Here is a 15,703-nt window from a genome sequence, read left to right on the forward strand (position 1 = left end):
GGGGGCTTGTTTGCAGATGAGCAGCCCCTTCGTCCTCTAGGTGAACTCCTAACATTCAGCCGGGACAGATGCTCGTCACTTGGCGTAACGGCTGCATTGACCTCCAGGACTGGAGGAGGAGCCCAGACATCTCCCGTGGCTCCTCCAGCGCCGACGCAGCACAAAGTCATAGTTGGCGGAGGTGCACATGGCATAAAATACGTTGGCTTTGTCGGGGATCTGAAGATCTGAGGCAGAAAGAGGAATGAAGTGGTGCAATTTGTTTTCCATCAGCCTGCAATCATCGGCTTCTATTTCACTTAGTGATTACAGATGTTTCTCAGAATGATACGAAGGGTTGTTTTTAGAAATGCCGGCATTTTAAATCTATTTAGAAAGAATGAAAGCATTGTTGAAAGCAACAGAAATACAATAAGATTGAGCTGAACCCGTTTACAACTTGCAGCTGATTTTCATTATAGTTTATTGAAGGCAGTGTCGGTGAACAATAGACCGTTAATGTGTTTTAGAGGCCAAAACGTTTTCGACTACTTCATTAAATATCACATTCAGCCAGTTGACAAAACAATGTAAAAGGTTGATTTTTCCAAAAAGGAAACAGAAGAATGACTCGTGTCTCTTAAGCTGTACGTGTTCGGTCTGATGCTACTCGGCTGGCAGCTTTGTAGTTCAGTTCACTATCAGCTTTAAGTTCTACACGTCATTGGTGGTCTTGTAGTTAATCACAAGTTACTGACAGAAAGAGAAACCCGGTGTGCAAAGAAAGAGAAAAGTAGGCCTCAGAGTTCTGTGACGAGCACGTTTTACATGCAAACATTAGACTGCTGGAGGAGAAGCCTGGGGAGGAAATATATTCACCTTTTCCATTGTTGAGCACCTGGCAGAGGTTGAAATTATGGCAGCTGACGTCCTCCATGCTGTGCTTCTCAAGAGCCCTCTCGATCACCTGACGCGTGTGGTCCTGACTGGTCAGCTGGAGATGAAACACACGGCCAGACGTCAAAATACAACCAATGATGTCATTGAGACTATCGACAGATGTGACAACCAGCGACACTTTAAAGCCAGTGGTTTTATTTAGATAGATAGAAGATTGATAATGCTGTGTTTAAGGGTTCATTCATAAATATAAGGCTGAGAACAGCAGAGCAGCTATATTTGCAAATGCCACAGAAGACAAAAGGCTTTTTTCTGATCATGCACAAATCTTTGGTGTTATTTTTAAATACTCTGAAATGAAAGGCGTCGGTTTTCTTTCCACATAATGAGGCTGACATAAACTCCTTCCTCTTCTTCTGTCTTCCCATTTAGTTTGATTCTTCTACTTTCACATCTCAGAAAGCGTTTAGACTCGAGTCAACCAGAAACCAGCCGTCTGACCTCAGAAACACAACGTCGCTCTCACCAGAATGCTCTTGTAGACGTTTCCGTTGCTGACGGACTCCACGCTCACCCGAATGATACACGAGTCAGCGACCTGTTTGTTGTAGACGGGCAGCACGGCCTGAGAGCAGCAGCTGGACGAAGATGACTCTGGGCTCAGCACCAGAGAGGAAGAGCTGAGGTCTGGATGGGAGGAGCTGGAGAGACTGGGAGAGGAGGAGCACGAGGAGCTGGAGAAGAAATCCTCTGCAACATCATGGGGAGAGCCTGAGAGAGCCTGAGGGAGGGAAAGGGAGAGAGAGAGGAGACAATATGAATACAGTGGAAATCATGTCTGTCGGGGTCAAATTGATCACTTTTCTTACAGTACTGTATATAAAATATAGCCTACTGTAGGCCAGCTGAAGGGGTATATGTGAGCGGGTGAGTAAAATGACCGTCGTGATCAGTGTATGTGCACTACTCAGCGGACTCCACTGTATTATGTTCCAGTTTTAAAACGATTTCCCAGGTTTTTTTAAACCAACTAAGTAGAAACGCCTTGTGAAATGTTGGTTGTTTTAAGTTTGTGAACTCTGACCCTGACGTTCTCCACACACTGCAATGATAGAGGCACCTTGAGTTTGAGTCTGAGGGGGGAGGGGGAGGGCTGGGTGACAGAGAGGTCCTCCAACTCTGAACTGCTGGAGCTAGAAGATGACACACTGATCTGGTCAGCGTGGGTCTTCCTCAGGGAGTTGTAGCTGCCTGTTCGCAACCTGCGCACGCACACGCACACACACACACACACACACACACACACACTTTAGATGTGTACCTTTTCCCTGGATTACCTTCTGCAAGATAAAGATGTGGGAACCATTTAAAAGGACTCATAAACTGCTCTATTTGCAGACTTACGAGGCAAGTTTCTTCGTCAGCAGACGACTGCTCCACGAGTTGGGAGAGCTGGGACAGGGGTCGACTGGAGGCTCCAGATCACGAGACAGCTCATAGCTTCAGTAGACGGAGAAAGGCAATTTTAGGAAATGAGAGATGAAAAATGAACAAGTCCTCCGTGCTTCGTGCTGCTCATTAGGTTCTTACTGCTAAACCCCAGTGAGTCTGCGACGTGCTGGCAATGGTTCACATCAAATTGTTGGCCACTCTGACCATCCTGTTACGTTGATCTTAGTGTGAATGTCTGTTTAATTCCTTCCCTATTTCTATGGTCTCACCTCTCCTGGTCTGTGAGCAGTGTGTGAGCCTGCAGCCAGGCGGCGATACGAGGATTCACTGGGAGGCTGTAGCGGGAGCAAGAAGCCTGAAGCTGCCGAATCTGAGAGAGAATCTCAAACTCCTACAAGAGAACGAAATAAAACAACGCACAGATTAAACCATAGAACACAAAGAGAACATGGCAGAACATACAAATATTGAGTTCAAGTCAGTACAAGGGATAACGATTGTAGTCATTCATGCAAAACACCACTAGGAGGCGACACCTACCCGTCTGCGCTTCTCAAAGTTGATGAGTCCGCCCTGTGCAAAAAGGAACAGCGTTACAAATATGGCATCAGAGAAACTCCAGGAGGGTTTGGAGGTGAGATGTGTCCTTACCTCTACAGTGTCAGTCAGAGCTGTATCCAGCATGGTGAGGACAGTCAGGTAGGTGCCCAAGTACGGCACAACACCACTGCTGAAGCTCTGAGGTCACAAAATCAAGACGCGGTTTACATTTTGGAAACCACAACGGCTGCACAAGTGAGAATCAACTTCTTACTAATATTTAATTTAACATATTTGCAAAAAAAGGTGAAAATGTTTCATTGGTACTCTTTAAATTGGCTCTAATGGAAAACTATCATGAAGTAAGAAAGAGTAAGAAACTTGAGCATAAAATTGAGCTCACGATGCGTCACGTCGATAAAAGTAAAAGAGTCTACGGTCACTGAAGTAGAAATGGAGACAGAGAACTGGAGACATGAGACCGTCGCTATTCAAACACAGAGTGAATAGGGGGGTATAAAACATTTTGCAAACAGCCCCACCCAGACTACGTACACCGCCAAACTGTGAGAAACACTGCACACACGTCAGCTTTGACACCCTTAACCTGCGTACGGGGAAAACTAACAGCCAGTTATATCTGTATTAACAGACTGAAGGAGAGGGAACTGGACATCTGGTGACTATTTTAGAAAATTAAATCAGCTTGAAAACATGTGACTTTTAGGGAAGTAGAATTGATGATCCAGAAAAACAGAGACCTCTGCCTTTCATTTTTAAGCGTTATAGCCGAGACATTCATTTCACTTTGGTGATCAGACACGAAATCGAAAAACCACACGAGGTTATTTATTCCAAACAAAATGATGACGGTTTCCTTACAGGTCTGGTGACTGAGCCCGGGGGGGCACTGCCATCTGGATGAGTCCCATCCTGCAGGAAACAGACAACATGCCACGTCAACTTCGATGAAACACAATAAATGTAATTAGCATGAGACGACAACAAAGCACATACTTTATACAATGCTTCTCTTCAGGGTGGAGCGCCTGCTAACAGGCTGTTGCTGGGTGTCTCTGCAGTAACTTCTAGTCATTGCCAAACAAACCACTTTTATTTGTAGTTTTATTGTGTTGGCTGCCAACAATGACCTTTTCATTACTCTATAGAAACTTGGCTGCAGATAACAGCGCTAAATACACATTCTTATCAATTAGCTTTTACAGCGAACAAAGGACACAGAACGGGTCAGGGACAAACAGTCCGTATGGTAGAAAATGCACAAGCAACCTGTTATTTTCTTTTTGCATTCAATAGTGTGTTCAGCGACTCCTTTAGTGCATCAATTCAATCAGGAAAACACCCCTCCGCCCACGCCTCTGAAGATAGCTGGTCAGAACCACCAGTCCCCATCACCTCACGTACGTGTTTACATCAAACACACGTGCAGTTACCTCCAACAGGATCTCTCTGCTGGTTAGCACACAGTTCTCACCGGGGAAAGTCTCACTCAAGTGGTCAAAGGTGTTCATGCTTTCCCTGAAACCAAACAAATAACATCTGTTAAGACTTTTAGCGTCACTATTCCCCTTGAACAAGGCTGCATGCTCAAAGAAAGATAAATGATTCAGAGAAAGCCACTATGGAACTGATTTTCTTTTTGTATTCAATGTTGTATTTCAGAGCACTTGCACTAGTTTGCTGACCTGCTTACGGCAGCCCAGGTCTTCTTGAGGCGATACAAAGAGTTGGACTGCAGGGCTGAAAGGATGGCCCTCAAAGAGGAGAAATTCTTCAGCTGTCTGCACTCCTGCAGAGAGAAAATACAGTTACGTTGTGTCGTTTTGACAAAAGTTATGTTCATTTATGCATTCGATGATCAACTAAATGCTAAACTTGTTTTGACCCTGACCTGAGCAATAGCGATCCAGCCCTCGATGATGCGCGCCCTGTGTCCGGGGCTGGTGTGAGAGCAGCGAGGTGAGCTGGGACCAGTGGAGGAGTACAGGAAGGTAGAGGAGGAGCTGGGTGATGAGATGGGAGAGGAAGTGGAAGGGCTGGGAGAGGACGGGCAGAGGAGTGAGGTGATGACACGGTTGGTGACGTCGTTGAACTGGGAGATGGTGGCGCGGACGGTGGGCGCCAGGTTTCTGTTTTCCTTCTTGTCGCGTTGTGACCAGACGCAGCCCAAACAGTGGAAGGGCTCCACTCTGACGAACAGCTCCTGAGGGACAGATGGAGACACAATATGAATGAGTGACCCACACGGGCACAAAAATGAGCTTGGAGACGTTCGTTCATGAAACCTACAGCGTCCAACCGGGTCAGCTGCTCCGCCACTTCTCTCACAGCGAAGTCCATAAAGTTGCATTTGTGTTCCTCCTTAGTGGCCGTCTCTCTGCCGTCCTCCTGATCTCTGTGCTCCTGCTGCAGTGATTCACCGTTGTGCTGTGACGAAGACTGGCTGCAATCTGTCAAACAAACCAATTCATAAATGACAACGAAACTGCATTTTATATTATCCACAATCCATCATAATCACGTCCGCTGTTCCCCTGTACCTGGTTCCTGGAGCCTCTTGAGGAGGCTCTCTGCAGTCTGAGCCAAGCGTCTGAAACAGAGGCGATGCCGCAAGTGGACGCACAACAGCCGGAGGGCCTGATACTGAGGGTGCTCATGGAAGTCTTCACCATATTCCTCTAGCCACAGCCGGATCACCGGGGGTAAGGTACTGATGGAATGATCAGGGACATTAAATAGAGTTAATTACAGTGCGTCAGTCCTCTTCATGTTCAGGTTCATCGAGGAGTGACCGCGCTCACCTGCGTCGGCAGACGGTGTGATCCAGGTTGGTGACCGAGTCATCTCTGTGGAATTAAGGTAAACACAATCAGCTGAGAGCTACAGTCAGTATTAATCATTACTTGAAGGGACAACACGTTGACCTAGTGGTGATAGAAGACATCCTGTAACTGTCCCAGGGTCGGTCCTCTCCAACAGGTGGTTCGTCCTGTGGAAATGTCCTGCAACACTCTGCATCCCTGCAGAGACGGTGTGGCCTTAGATCAAGGCCACACTGCAGGACGTTTAAAGTCATCAGATCGCTGTTCACACTACACGACTGGCTGTCTTGTTGTTGGGAGTCTTAAAGTCGTTGTGGTTTTCACACTACATGACTGACAAAGATCTTTCACCAGGAGGTAGACGAGGTCTCCAAAGCCTCTGAGCCGCTGCAGTTAACAATAAAATTGTATTAAGTTCCAATATGTTTTAAAGCGGGAGAGTTTCCAGTAGGTAATAATACCTGTTATTTCTTGCAACGTTTTCAGAGATATGACGGCGCCGCCGGCCTCAAGACCGGCCCGGCCGGCACTTGAGCGTGAACAGTCTGCTGGTAATATCGTTTATTTCGTAGGTAGTATGCAGTGCATTCTGATTTCGAACACAGCCTCTGTGTCACGTATACTCATGCAAACATCAAACACCGTTTGGTACGTGTTGCTAATCCAACACACACAGTGAAGCTCCTATTGTTACAGGTGACCCCTGTGCCAGGTCTCCCCTCAACCCTTGTCTCACTCTCTCATTGGCTGTCGCTCCCCGTGCGACGCCCCGACAGGTCACCGTCTCTGAACAGTTCACACGTAACGCTCGACTGCCAACGTGCGAGCGCTGAGCAGACGCAGATTTGCCTCTGATCTGGAGCTTTTGACATTTGCTCCAAAAACCGTTGGCGAGCGGAAAATCATGGCTGAAGTATTTTAGCGTGAACTACAAATAGACACGCGTTTCCCTTAGGGATAAATTAAGACATAATAAAAATACATGTGCAGTAGAACTGAAGCATATCGCTGTGTTGAAGTTGTATAACCTGGTAATTCTCTTTCCTGCATCAAAGCGTGACACAAATGATCAAAATAATTGTAATTTACAGAGCAGCTATTGCTATTATTACAACCTGCTAATTATTATTAGCAGGTTGTTACATCCTCTACAAAATCCTTTGAGGCAAAAGAGGGAAAAGTGTTGACAGGTTGTCCTGACCTCACATGAAGCTCACAGGAAATCTGTTGCCACCAGCAGCACAGATATGAGGGCGACTGTTTGACGAATAATACATCAGCTGAGCAGCACTAATGGCCACAGCTTCACACAGTCATGTTCAGTACATTCAGCAAAGGTGAGCTGAAAGGACCTGAGAGAGACCAAAGAGCAGCTCTGTGAACTGGACCTGAGCCGGTTTTATCTGAATAAATAATACGTCAATATTAAACATTTCTTATGGAAATCTCCTACGAGTGCTTTCTGTGTCTAGCCCTGAAATGTATTAAATGCATTCCTCACCGTCAGTCAAATTAAGTCTCAGTGTGTCAGGTTAGCACCTCGGCTGGGTGTGGAGGGTGAGTCACGAACGGAACAAAGCTCCGAACTGCTTTGTTTGGTTCCTGGCGATAACACCCGTCACACGTGTCACCAGAGCTTTGCCTCTTGAATAGCTGAGGCGACATGAAGAAGGTGTTCAATAGCTGCCTTCTCTGAGAAATGATTTGTGCATCTGGCATCTTGTAAAACCTGGTTACGCTCCACTTACATACAGTAAGTAGCACATGGTGGTGAAACACCCTTCTTCTTCTCACCCAACTCTATTTATCGGGATACATCTTAAGCGCTAAACCGTGAAGATCTCTTTCTGAGTCAAACAGCAACAAAGAGCTCTAATGTGGGCTGGCAGACCAGCGGATTGAACCCTTATGTGGTGTTTTTTTAAACATACGCCTCAGAGCTTTGGTGTGGACGGTTTCTCACCTTTGAAACAGCAGCGCGATGAGGGTGCTGGTGGAGGTGAAGGCCCTGTAGGTGCAGAGGAAGACCCGGATGAAGTCGGGCTCCTGGTGCTCGGGGTCCAGCAGGTGGGTGACCAGGCGCTCCAGGGTGCCGGCCTTCAGCCTGCGCACCTTCACCGTGTGGTACTGGACGAAGCTGAAGGCCGTCGGGAGCTCCGGCGTGTCCGAGCTCGGCAGGACGGGCTCCCTGCGCAGCGTGACGCCAAACACAGCCCCGTCCTCCTCCTCCTCCCCCCACTCCTGCACCGGATCCTGCAGGACAGGAAGCAAGGTCATCAAGATCTGGCGAATAACAACTCAAATACGCGATACAGCCTTCTGTTCCTTTCCTCATGACATGGCAGACAACACAGACTTTAATGTGCTTGAACTCCTGTCCAGGTGTCAAATACAACATATCTAAAACCCACGACTAATTAAATACACCTCCAGACTGAGTCATTTTGTCAAACTCAACCTCAATTAACTTCATTCTTGAGATCCTGCGTGCGACGCAGCCTTGAGCTCTGACGCAGACAGACACCTGGTGACCGGCCCGATCACTGCTGGATCCGTTTGTGTCCACAAACACAACGTATCGACCCATGACATCACTTTCCCTCCGTCTCATTCTTACTTTGCACCTGTTTAGAACAGCAACAGTCGTACGTCTCCCCACACACACACACTTCATGCTACTACTGTAGAGAAACAATAGAAACTGTCCGGGTTTGTGTAATAAGTGTGACTCATATGAAAACAACCATTTCACAATAATTGTCGCAGCGTTAGCTGTAGAGCGTTATATATTGTTTTACGCTGTATTTTACAAAAGTAAAAATGTGTTACTAAACATGTTGTGACAGATGCATTTTACTTTTACACTAAGAAAACAAATGCCTCCAGGTGATAACTTTATCATATTTGGAGTGATAATAAACGGTCCAGCACTAAGAGTGATTTTTATTGTCACTCCACATGTTAACTTAACACGTGACAGCTAGAAAAATCCATCTATGATACATCATGACGTCTCTCACTGGACAGTCAACTATTTGATCTAATTGATCCAAGTTATCCGTTTATTCAATTACAGGATTTATACACAAGAGGCCGGACTGAGATATGAGGGTTTGTAAGCAGATGCTTAAGAACAACTTCTATCACATGACAGAAGGTCAGACAAAAGCAGAGCGCCAGCTGCAGACACAATGAGACAACGTTACAGGTGGATCTACATGAACCCAAGCACTCTATCCGCAACACATGTGGAGAAAACAAGTAAGTTAAACAAAGTGGCATCGTACCGACAACCTCGTGCGTCAATCTATTCCAACTCGTTGATGAATGCATTTCATTTGACGTACCATCGATAAGTGCCATTTTCCCATGTTTGTGTTGCTCCCCGAGAGAGGAAACCACAAAGTCTCCTCGTGCGTCTTCAATTAAACTCCTTTTGTTTTGCTGCAGGTGAGAAATCCGCAGCACAGGAGGGAATTAAGGAGTTAGCGCCGTCCTCCGGCTGCTCACTTCCGTCCGAGTTATAGCCTTCATTTTTGAGAATTAATGAAACAATGCATGATCCGGTGGAGCTGAGTTGTGTCCAGACGTCGGAGCGTCACATCGACAGAGTGACGGCGCGAGGACCAGTCTGCGCGTGAGGAGGACGAGGAGGGAGCCCTCTGCCAGGGGGCGGGGCTAACGAGACAGACGTGGACGGGCTAACTCTACTGACCAATGAGGATAAGGGGAATAATATGGAATGCCACTGTATGTAATATTTGATAAATAAAGGAGCCTTTACAATAAATCCTGAAATAAATAAATGTGGCAAAACATATATAAAGAAATGTATGTAAAATATTGAAATAAGTCAATATAGTTAAACAAATAAACACTCACTTTTACTGTCCCAACCGCACTTACAAAAACCACCATGATGCTTGTAAGACCTTCAAGTCTTTCAGGCAAAACGGGGAAAGAGATTATGAGCTGTTACGCCTGACTACAACACCTCGGGTATGAAACATATAAAGCCTTATGAGGTCTTACATCCTTCTTGTGGTGCTTTGACATCCATGTGGAATAGTAGTGTGGCTTTATTCCAGCTTTATGTCCAACTGAAGACTCATTTTAGCATTTTAAATGTAATGTCTTAAAGGTTTTCCTGACAGAAACATGTGGCAAAGACAACACTGTGATATCTGGTGTAAAAAGACGAACTGTCTGGATCAAGAGGCTCATCATAAAAACTCCAGTGATCAATTTACAGGAAGATGCAAAATGCAGCAGGAAATGTTTTCAGGCCAGCATCAACATGCTGGTGTCGCTACCCGTAAAGAATCCAGTCGGGACAGTTTTTGTCGGCAGCCCGGAGCTTATGTTCCTGCCCGTGCTATCAGGGGCGTGGTGACGACATACCACATCAGACAGGTCTGTTCTGCATCTAAACACTAGCTTCAACATTATGACATCCAGGACGTACAAAATTAGGAAATTGTACAAATTAACGTGGCATTTCATTACATCCACTGACAAAATGACACGCAGCAACACATCGTGGTACCAGCGATAAGCTGAGCAGATGGGACGTCTTTAAATCCGGCTGTCCGCTGCTCTTTCAGCTCCAACATAATGAGCTTTTTGTTTCTCTAATGAGTCTCTCTGAACTCAAAATCTACCACCATTCTTCCATGTCCGCCCGTACCACCCAGCCTCTCTACAAAGGCTGAACAAAAGAGCAGAGAAAGTGCCAGGAGGTATCTCAATTAGTTCTCATTAGACACATGAATGGGTGATGAGGTGACAGGCAAGCAACAATTGGAAGCATGCATGCAAGATGATGCCGAAAACATGCCGGTTGACGTTGTGTCTGTGATAAAAAGGCTAACTTTAGCTGAAAACTCTCAGCACACCCACAGAGACACAGTATACCTCCTGGAGAGTGTGTGATGTATTCTGCATTCTCAGTGTCAGTAAATGTCTGCTGGCGTGGACGATGTCCTGAGTGAAACAATCTAGATCTGAAGGAGAAGAACAGCAAGAGCTCTCAGGGAGAAACCCGACGTAAACAATGACTGAATGTATGAAAGCTGTCACGTCACAGATGTGTGCATGAGTCAGCAGCAGACCAACTCCACCCAATAATCAACAGAGTACGGACCGTCACACCAGAGGACACTAAACACAGTTAATGATAAACAGTTCATGTAATCTAAGGAGTCAATAAATATCAATCACTTAGAACAACACCACAGCTAAAAGGTTCAAGGTTTGATTATTAAGAAAAAGAAGCTAAATATAAGCTTCAGAGCTGAAACGAGATGAAATATGATCACCTCCTTTCTTTAGGTGCAATACCATTACTCAGTAACATTCCAGTTTCTGTGATGAAGCCTCCTACGTTTGAGAGAGCCTCCTACGTTTGTTGTGTGTGTGTTCGACCAAGAGCGTGGACAATAAAACTGAAGTTCACAGGGGAGGAACGTGTTTTGACTTGTTATTTCCATGCAGATGTCAGGTAACAGTTTTAAATGAAGTGAGGTTTGAGGACACCGAGAGCCGCTGTCACAGTAAACTGCCGCTAAGGAACAAATCCCTTGTTGACAATCACAGAAACCTGTGGTGTGGTTCTGACTCACCTCGTACTGTCCATCGGTGTCCAACAACTGGAAGCTGGTCAGCCACACGCCGGGCTCCGTTTCCATGTGGAGGTCCACGCAGTGACTCGGCTTGAGCCACAGCAGCTTCTTCATCCTGCCCACCCGGCTGCGGAGGCCGCGGGACTCCCCTCCATCACCGCCTCCGTACACAGGAATAATAGTCCTCATCTCCAACTCTGTGTCACGCTCACCGGCCCACACACAACTCGTCGGATCTCTCCCACACCTGCTGCCTCGTCTGTGCTCGGGAGGAGAGCGTGGAAGCATTAGACATACGCAGTCATAGTCACATCTTCTTGCAATTTTATGTGTTTTTTTTACAACCATCAAAGATGGTTCGTCGACGTTAAAATCTAAAAGACCAGTACTAATAAACTGCGTTAGTCGTAGTTGAAACTGAGCATAGAAATTGATGATTAGATTTACCAATCTGGGACAGAAATAGGGTTTAGTTTAACTCAACTTGTACAGCACACTGAATGATTATAATTCAGTTAATCCCTTCATAACAAAAAGGGCATGACCCTCTAAACTGATCCATAACAAGTCATGTTTGTCTAACTTGAGGAACCCTCTATAAAGCTTTTTGCTGGAATCTGTGTTTTTAAAAAAGCACATACTTTTAGAACATTATTTTGTACCGAGATGACAATGAACATGATCTACATAGTGTATATTATATTAACTGTGTTTGTATGATCATTAATACAGTCTCATTTGATTACCACATCATGAGAACAATCAATGAAAATATGAAGACTGCGATGCAACACATAATATAACTATCATGTCAATTCTCAATATGACCATAAAAAGATTTGTTTTTCATGATATTAAATCCACATTCAGTTACATAAACAACCGTAGCTATGAACAGTGTTTCTTCGACAGCATCCTCAATACAGATCTGGATATCATTATAAAGACACTGTGAATACAATAAAACAAACATTATCCTTACTTAACCACAAGCCTGCGTCTCCTGAATCCTGATGAAGACCATGTTCAGAGATATGCACGTCCAGAAACAATATCCATGCAGAGACAGTGTGAAACTTGGATGGAACAGACTCTGGTATTCATCACGGAGGACTGACTGTTCTTTGTGTTTGTGGGTGGAGGATGCTCTGCGCGCATGGTGTGGGAGTGTGTGTTGGATTGGCCTCCTTCCCGGTTGGCTGTACCACTGTGATATATAATTATGTCCCATTTTGGTTTCATTTCACTTCCCATCATTCCAGTTCACCAGACTCCTCATTAGACTAAAGCACACACTCTCTGTCCTCATCTCCACCTTCACCTCAGAGTGATACACAAGGTCTCCAGCGAGGCTTTCACTCACCTGACACTGAAATGTGTCTCTGAATATTTCAATGCTACTCAGTTTCAGCATTATAAACACGTAGTCTGTGGTATCACACAATATAAATATGAAACATATCATGTAACCTTAATCCCTGACTATTTTGAATTGAACTTTATAAAAATAATATTTCTTCATAAGAGGAAACACTAAACCTGCCACAGCCAACATTGACCCTGTTAATACAAACACTGAAGCACGCATATGGATGATTTGTGTACAGATCAGAATCATCTACATATTGTATAAGCAATATGAACTCGACTTCCTGGTGACGTCAAATAGTTTGCCGCGGGCTTAAATGCGTCTTACCTGAGGTTGGGTTACAGCGCACTGTTCTGACAGTGTGCGCCTACCAAGACGTGACAATCACAATGCCCTCGAGCCCTCGAGCCCTCTGAGACATGCTGACCCGGAGGCCTGGTGGCTCACTCACGCTGCTTGCAGCCATTCAAAGTCTGCAGCAGTCTGCACGCGCAGCCCCGCCTCCTCCTACAGATTGGTCGATCAGCTAAAAAGACAAAAACACAACAGAATCCCTTTCTACAGATAAACACGTTCATAACATGATGGAGGTTCATTTATGTGTGTGGGACATTCAATCAAACTTTGCATTGAATTTGAACTATTTTGAACTATTTTTGTGTGAATGCATTTAACATTTTAGTGTTTTATTTCCGTGATGAGTAACACCTCTAATGATTACATCTGTAATGTAGCATAGACAGTGAGTCTGTCACAATACAGTGCAGGCCATGGATGTAAATAAAATACATTACACTTTTTATGCAAACACCAACTGTGTGGTTCATTTTTTTACAGTTTGTTTAGTTTTATCTTGTATTTTTGTCTCTTGTCGAATGTGTGTTTCTTGTATTTGGACAAACGTGTCAGAGGACACTAATCCAATCCAATTTCATTCTTTTCAACTTTTTTTGATGTCTTCCTTCAGGAGATGAGTTCATTAGAGGCTTGCTGTGAATGTGTTCTTCACTTTGAGGTCTAAGTGGAGGGGCCTATCTGAGATGTCGGTTTTTATTGGGCCCTTCACATAGATCTGAGAATGATTTCCTCTTGTTTGGGATTTCATTACCTCTTCACGGTGTTTTCTGCAAAGACAGTTGGTGAAGAGTTTTAGTTTTGCTTTTCTTGTGAAATTAAAGACAGTTAAGTCTTTAGGACCACAAAAACCCTTCAAATGAAACAATATGAGGAGGAAAAATCACTCGCATCCACACTAAGGCAATAACCTGTGAGTGGTGTCATGGGGATTATTTTAAAACACTAGAAGCAAACACAATTAAAATCACAGACACTGATGGATTTGAAGATTATTGAGACTATTACTAAATGTTTGGGATCTAAATATTGCCTCATCAGTCAAAGAGCTTTAATTTGGTTACTGCTGCGATATCCACAATGTCAGCTGGGCAATTAAAGACACAGAGCCTCATTTAGGTTACACTCTCACATTTTGTTCTGCCAATAACTCAGAACATGAAAATCCACCTCACTTCCAAGAGCTGGCTCCATCAACAAAGAGGAGCAATCATTCCTGAGATGCTGAACATAGCAGAGCTGTTTCAGGTATTCAGCATGTCTACGTAAGCAGTGAGGGTTTCATGCGCAGCTCGCATGTTAAACTGGGACAAAGCATCTGCGTCTCTATTGTCAATGTGATTTAGCCATAAAATAAAAGGCTGGATTTGTCACAGGTGTTTGCTTTCACTGACCTGCATCATGTTACACTCACAATGTTTCAATAGGTGGCGATCAGCAAGACAACAACAGAGAAAACCTTTGGGCACAAGTTACCTGTTTCGCCCACATACAGCAATTTATGGTAAAAAAAATATGAAACAGTGAAAATACTGATTTGATTGTTTTTATTGGCTTCCCATGAGGCAGAGGGAGCAAACATTTATACAGCAAATATGACAACAAACAAATAATCTAAGAGATGTTAAATTGTGCTCATCTTTCTTTTCTAAAAATATATTGTCATTTGTAATTTCAGCTAAAAAATACTTCAAAATCTAAAATTCTTTGTAACAACGCCGAACAATAATTGTAGAGGTGAAACGTTAAATGGCTTAAAAATCAATAGAAATGTGGAATGGTCCTTTCATTGTCTTTGAGCAGGGGTCTCAAACTCATTTTCACTCTGGGCCACATCAGCATCACGGTCGCCCTCAAAGGGCCGGTTGTAGGTGTAAGATGGTGTAAATGTAACTACTCCTAACATATTGGTAAATAACTGTCTCTGCTTTTGATTATTGTTTATTCAAGTGTGAAAATATTGTACATGCAGTTATATAAATGTAAAAATATATTTAAGCACATTTCTGTTATAACTTAAATCCTTTTAATTTAGGGTTAAGAAACCCACATTACTCTATCAAATATCAAAATATTAAAGAAAATAGCAAAGACAAATATCAAACACAAGTTATTACAATAACTTTGTTCAATGCTTAAAATCCTTTCAAGGGTGTGTTTGCACAATCCCACGTGAAGTATTTCATGTGTTTTAAAGCCAGGTTTAAAGTAGTCTTCAGCCAAAGAGCTGCTTCTATGACTGTGTGTTTAAGTATCTCGTCCTTTTGACTTTCTATCTCATAATTTCGACTATGGGGATATTTTTATTATCAAGTCTAACTTTAAATTATTATTATTTATTTTTTTTTTAAATTTTGCTGGCGGATTCGCGGGCCACATAAAATGACGTGGCGGGCCGGATTTGGCCCTCAGGCGGGTAGTTTGAGACCCGTCTTTGAGTCTTGAGACGGTGCTGTCGGCTCAGAAATGTCCCTTCTTCTTGTTCTTCTTCTTCTTCTGGGGCTTCTTCTTGGACTTAGAGTCAATGATCAGCTGAGACTGACGCTTCAATTCCTCACGCGATATGATGTCAGCCTCGTCCTCTTCACTGTCGTCCTCTGAGACACAAACGGTGACATTTAGACTGTGTGTGTGTGTGTGTGTGT

The 15,703-nt window shown here is 44.2% G+C and overlaps 1 protein-coding gene across 4 annotated transcripts; it reads right to left on the reverse strand.

Annotated features, from left to right (window-relative positions):
* Nucleotides 1–8: 8 nt before the first annotated feature.
* rgl3a (ral guanine nucleotide dissociation stimulator-like 3a) lies at nt 9–13,099 on the reverse strand. Of its 4 annotated transcripts, none has more exons than XM_031864777.1 (18): nt 13,032–13,099; nt 11,336–11,594; nt 7,678–7,967; nt 5,694–5,738; nt 5,433–5,602; nt 5,182–5,342; nt 4,784–5,095; nt 4,578–4,681; nt 4,326–4,410; nt 3,754–3,804; nt 2,983–3,069; nt 2,872–2,904; nt 2,601–2,722; nt 2,284–2,379; nt 2,000–2,141; nt 1,406–1,660; nt 859–973; nt 9–227 (listed from the first exon to the last, which is right to left on the reverse strand). In XM_031864777.1, the coding sequence occupies exons 2-18, from the start codon at nt 11,522–11,524 to the stop codon at nt 76–78; spliced, it is 2,409 nt and encodes an 802-aa protein (XP_031720637.1). In that variant the 5' UTR covers nt 11,525–11,594; nt 13,032–13,099; the 3' UTR covers nt 9–75. The 4 variants fall into 4 exon arrangements, with proteins under 4 accessions (XP_031720637.1, XP_031720638.1, XP_031720636.1 ...); XM_031864778.1 differs by lacking the exon at nt 13,032–13,099 and adding an exon at nt 12,323–12,446; XM_031864776.1 differs by lacking the exon at nt 13,032–13,099 and adding an exon at nt 12,318–12,446.
* Between the last annotated feature and the right edge of the window lie 2,604 nt (nt 13,100–15,703).

The sequence above is a fragment of the Anarrhichthys ocellatus genome, unplaced genomic scaffold (assembly GCF_004355925.1).
Source record: "Anarrhichthys ocellatus isolate YVR2014 unplaced genomic scaffold, GSC_Weel_1.0 scaffold31, whole genome shotgun sequence".
Lineage (NCBI taxonomy): Eukaryota > Metazoa > Chordata > Actinopteri > Perciformes > Anarhichadidae > Anarrhichthys > Anarrhichthys ocellatus.

Bases quoted from the DNA above. Each gene is read 5' to 3' on its own strand.
- rgl3a (XM_031864777.1), bottom strand. From the start codon at position 11,524: ATGAGGACTATTATTCCTGTGTACGGAGGCGGTGATGGAGGGGAGTCC. The intron at 5,343-5,432 runs GTACAGGGGAAC...TTTGTTTGACAG, and splicing joins CAAGAGGCTCCAGGAACCAG to ATTGCAGCCAGTCTTCGTCA. The intron at 2,723-2,871 runs GTAGGTGTCGCC...GTTCTCTTGTAG, and splicing joins ACTTTGAGAAGCGCAGACGG to GAGTTTGAGATTCTCTCTCA.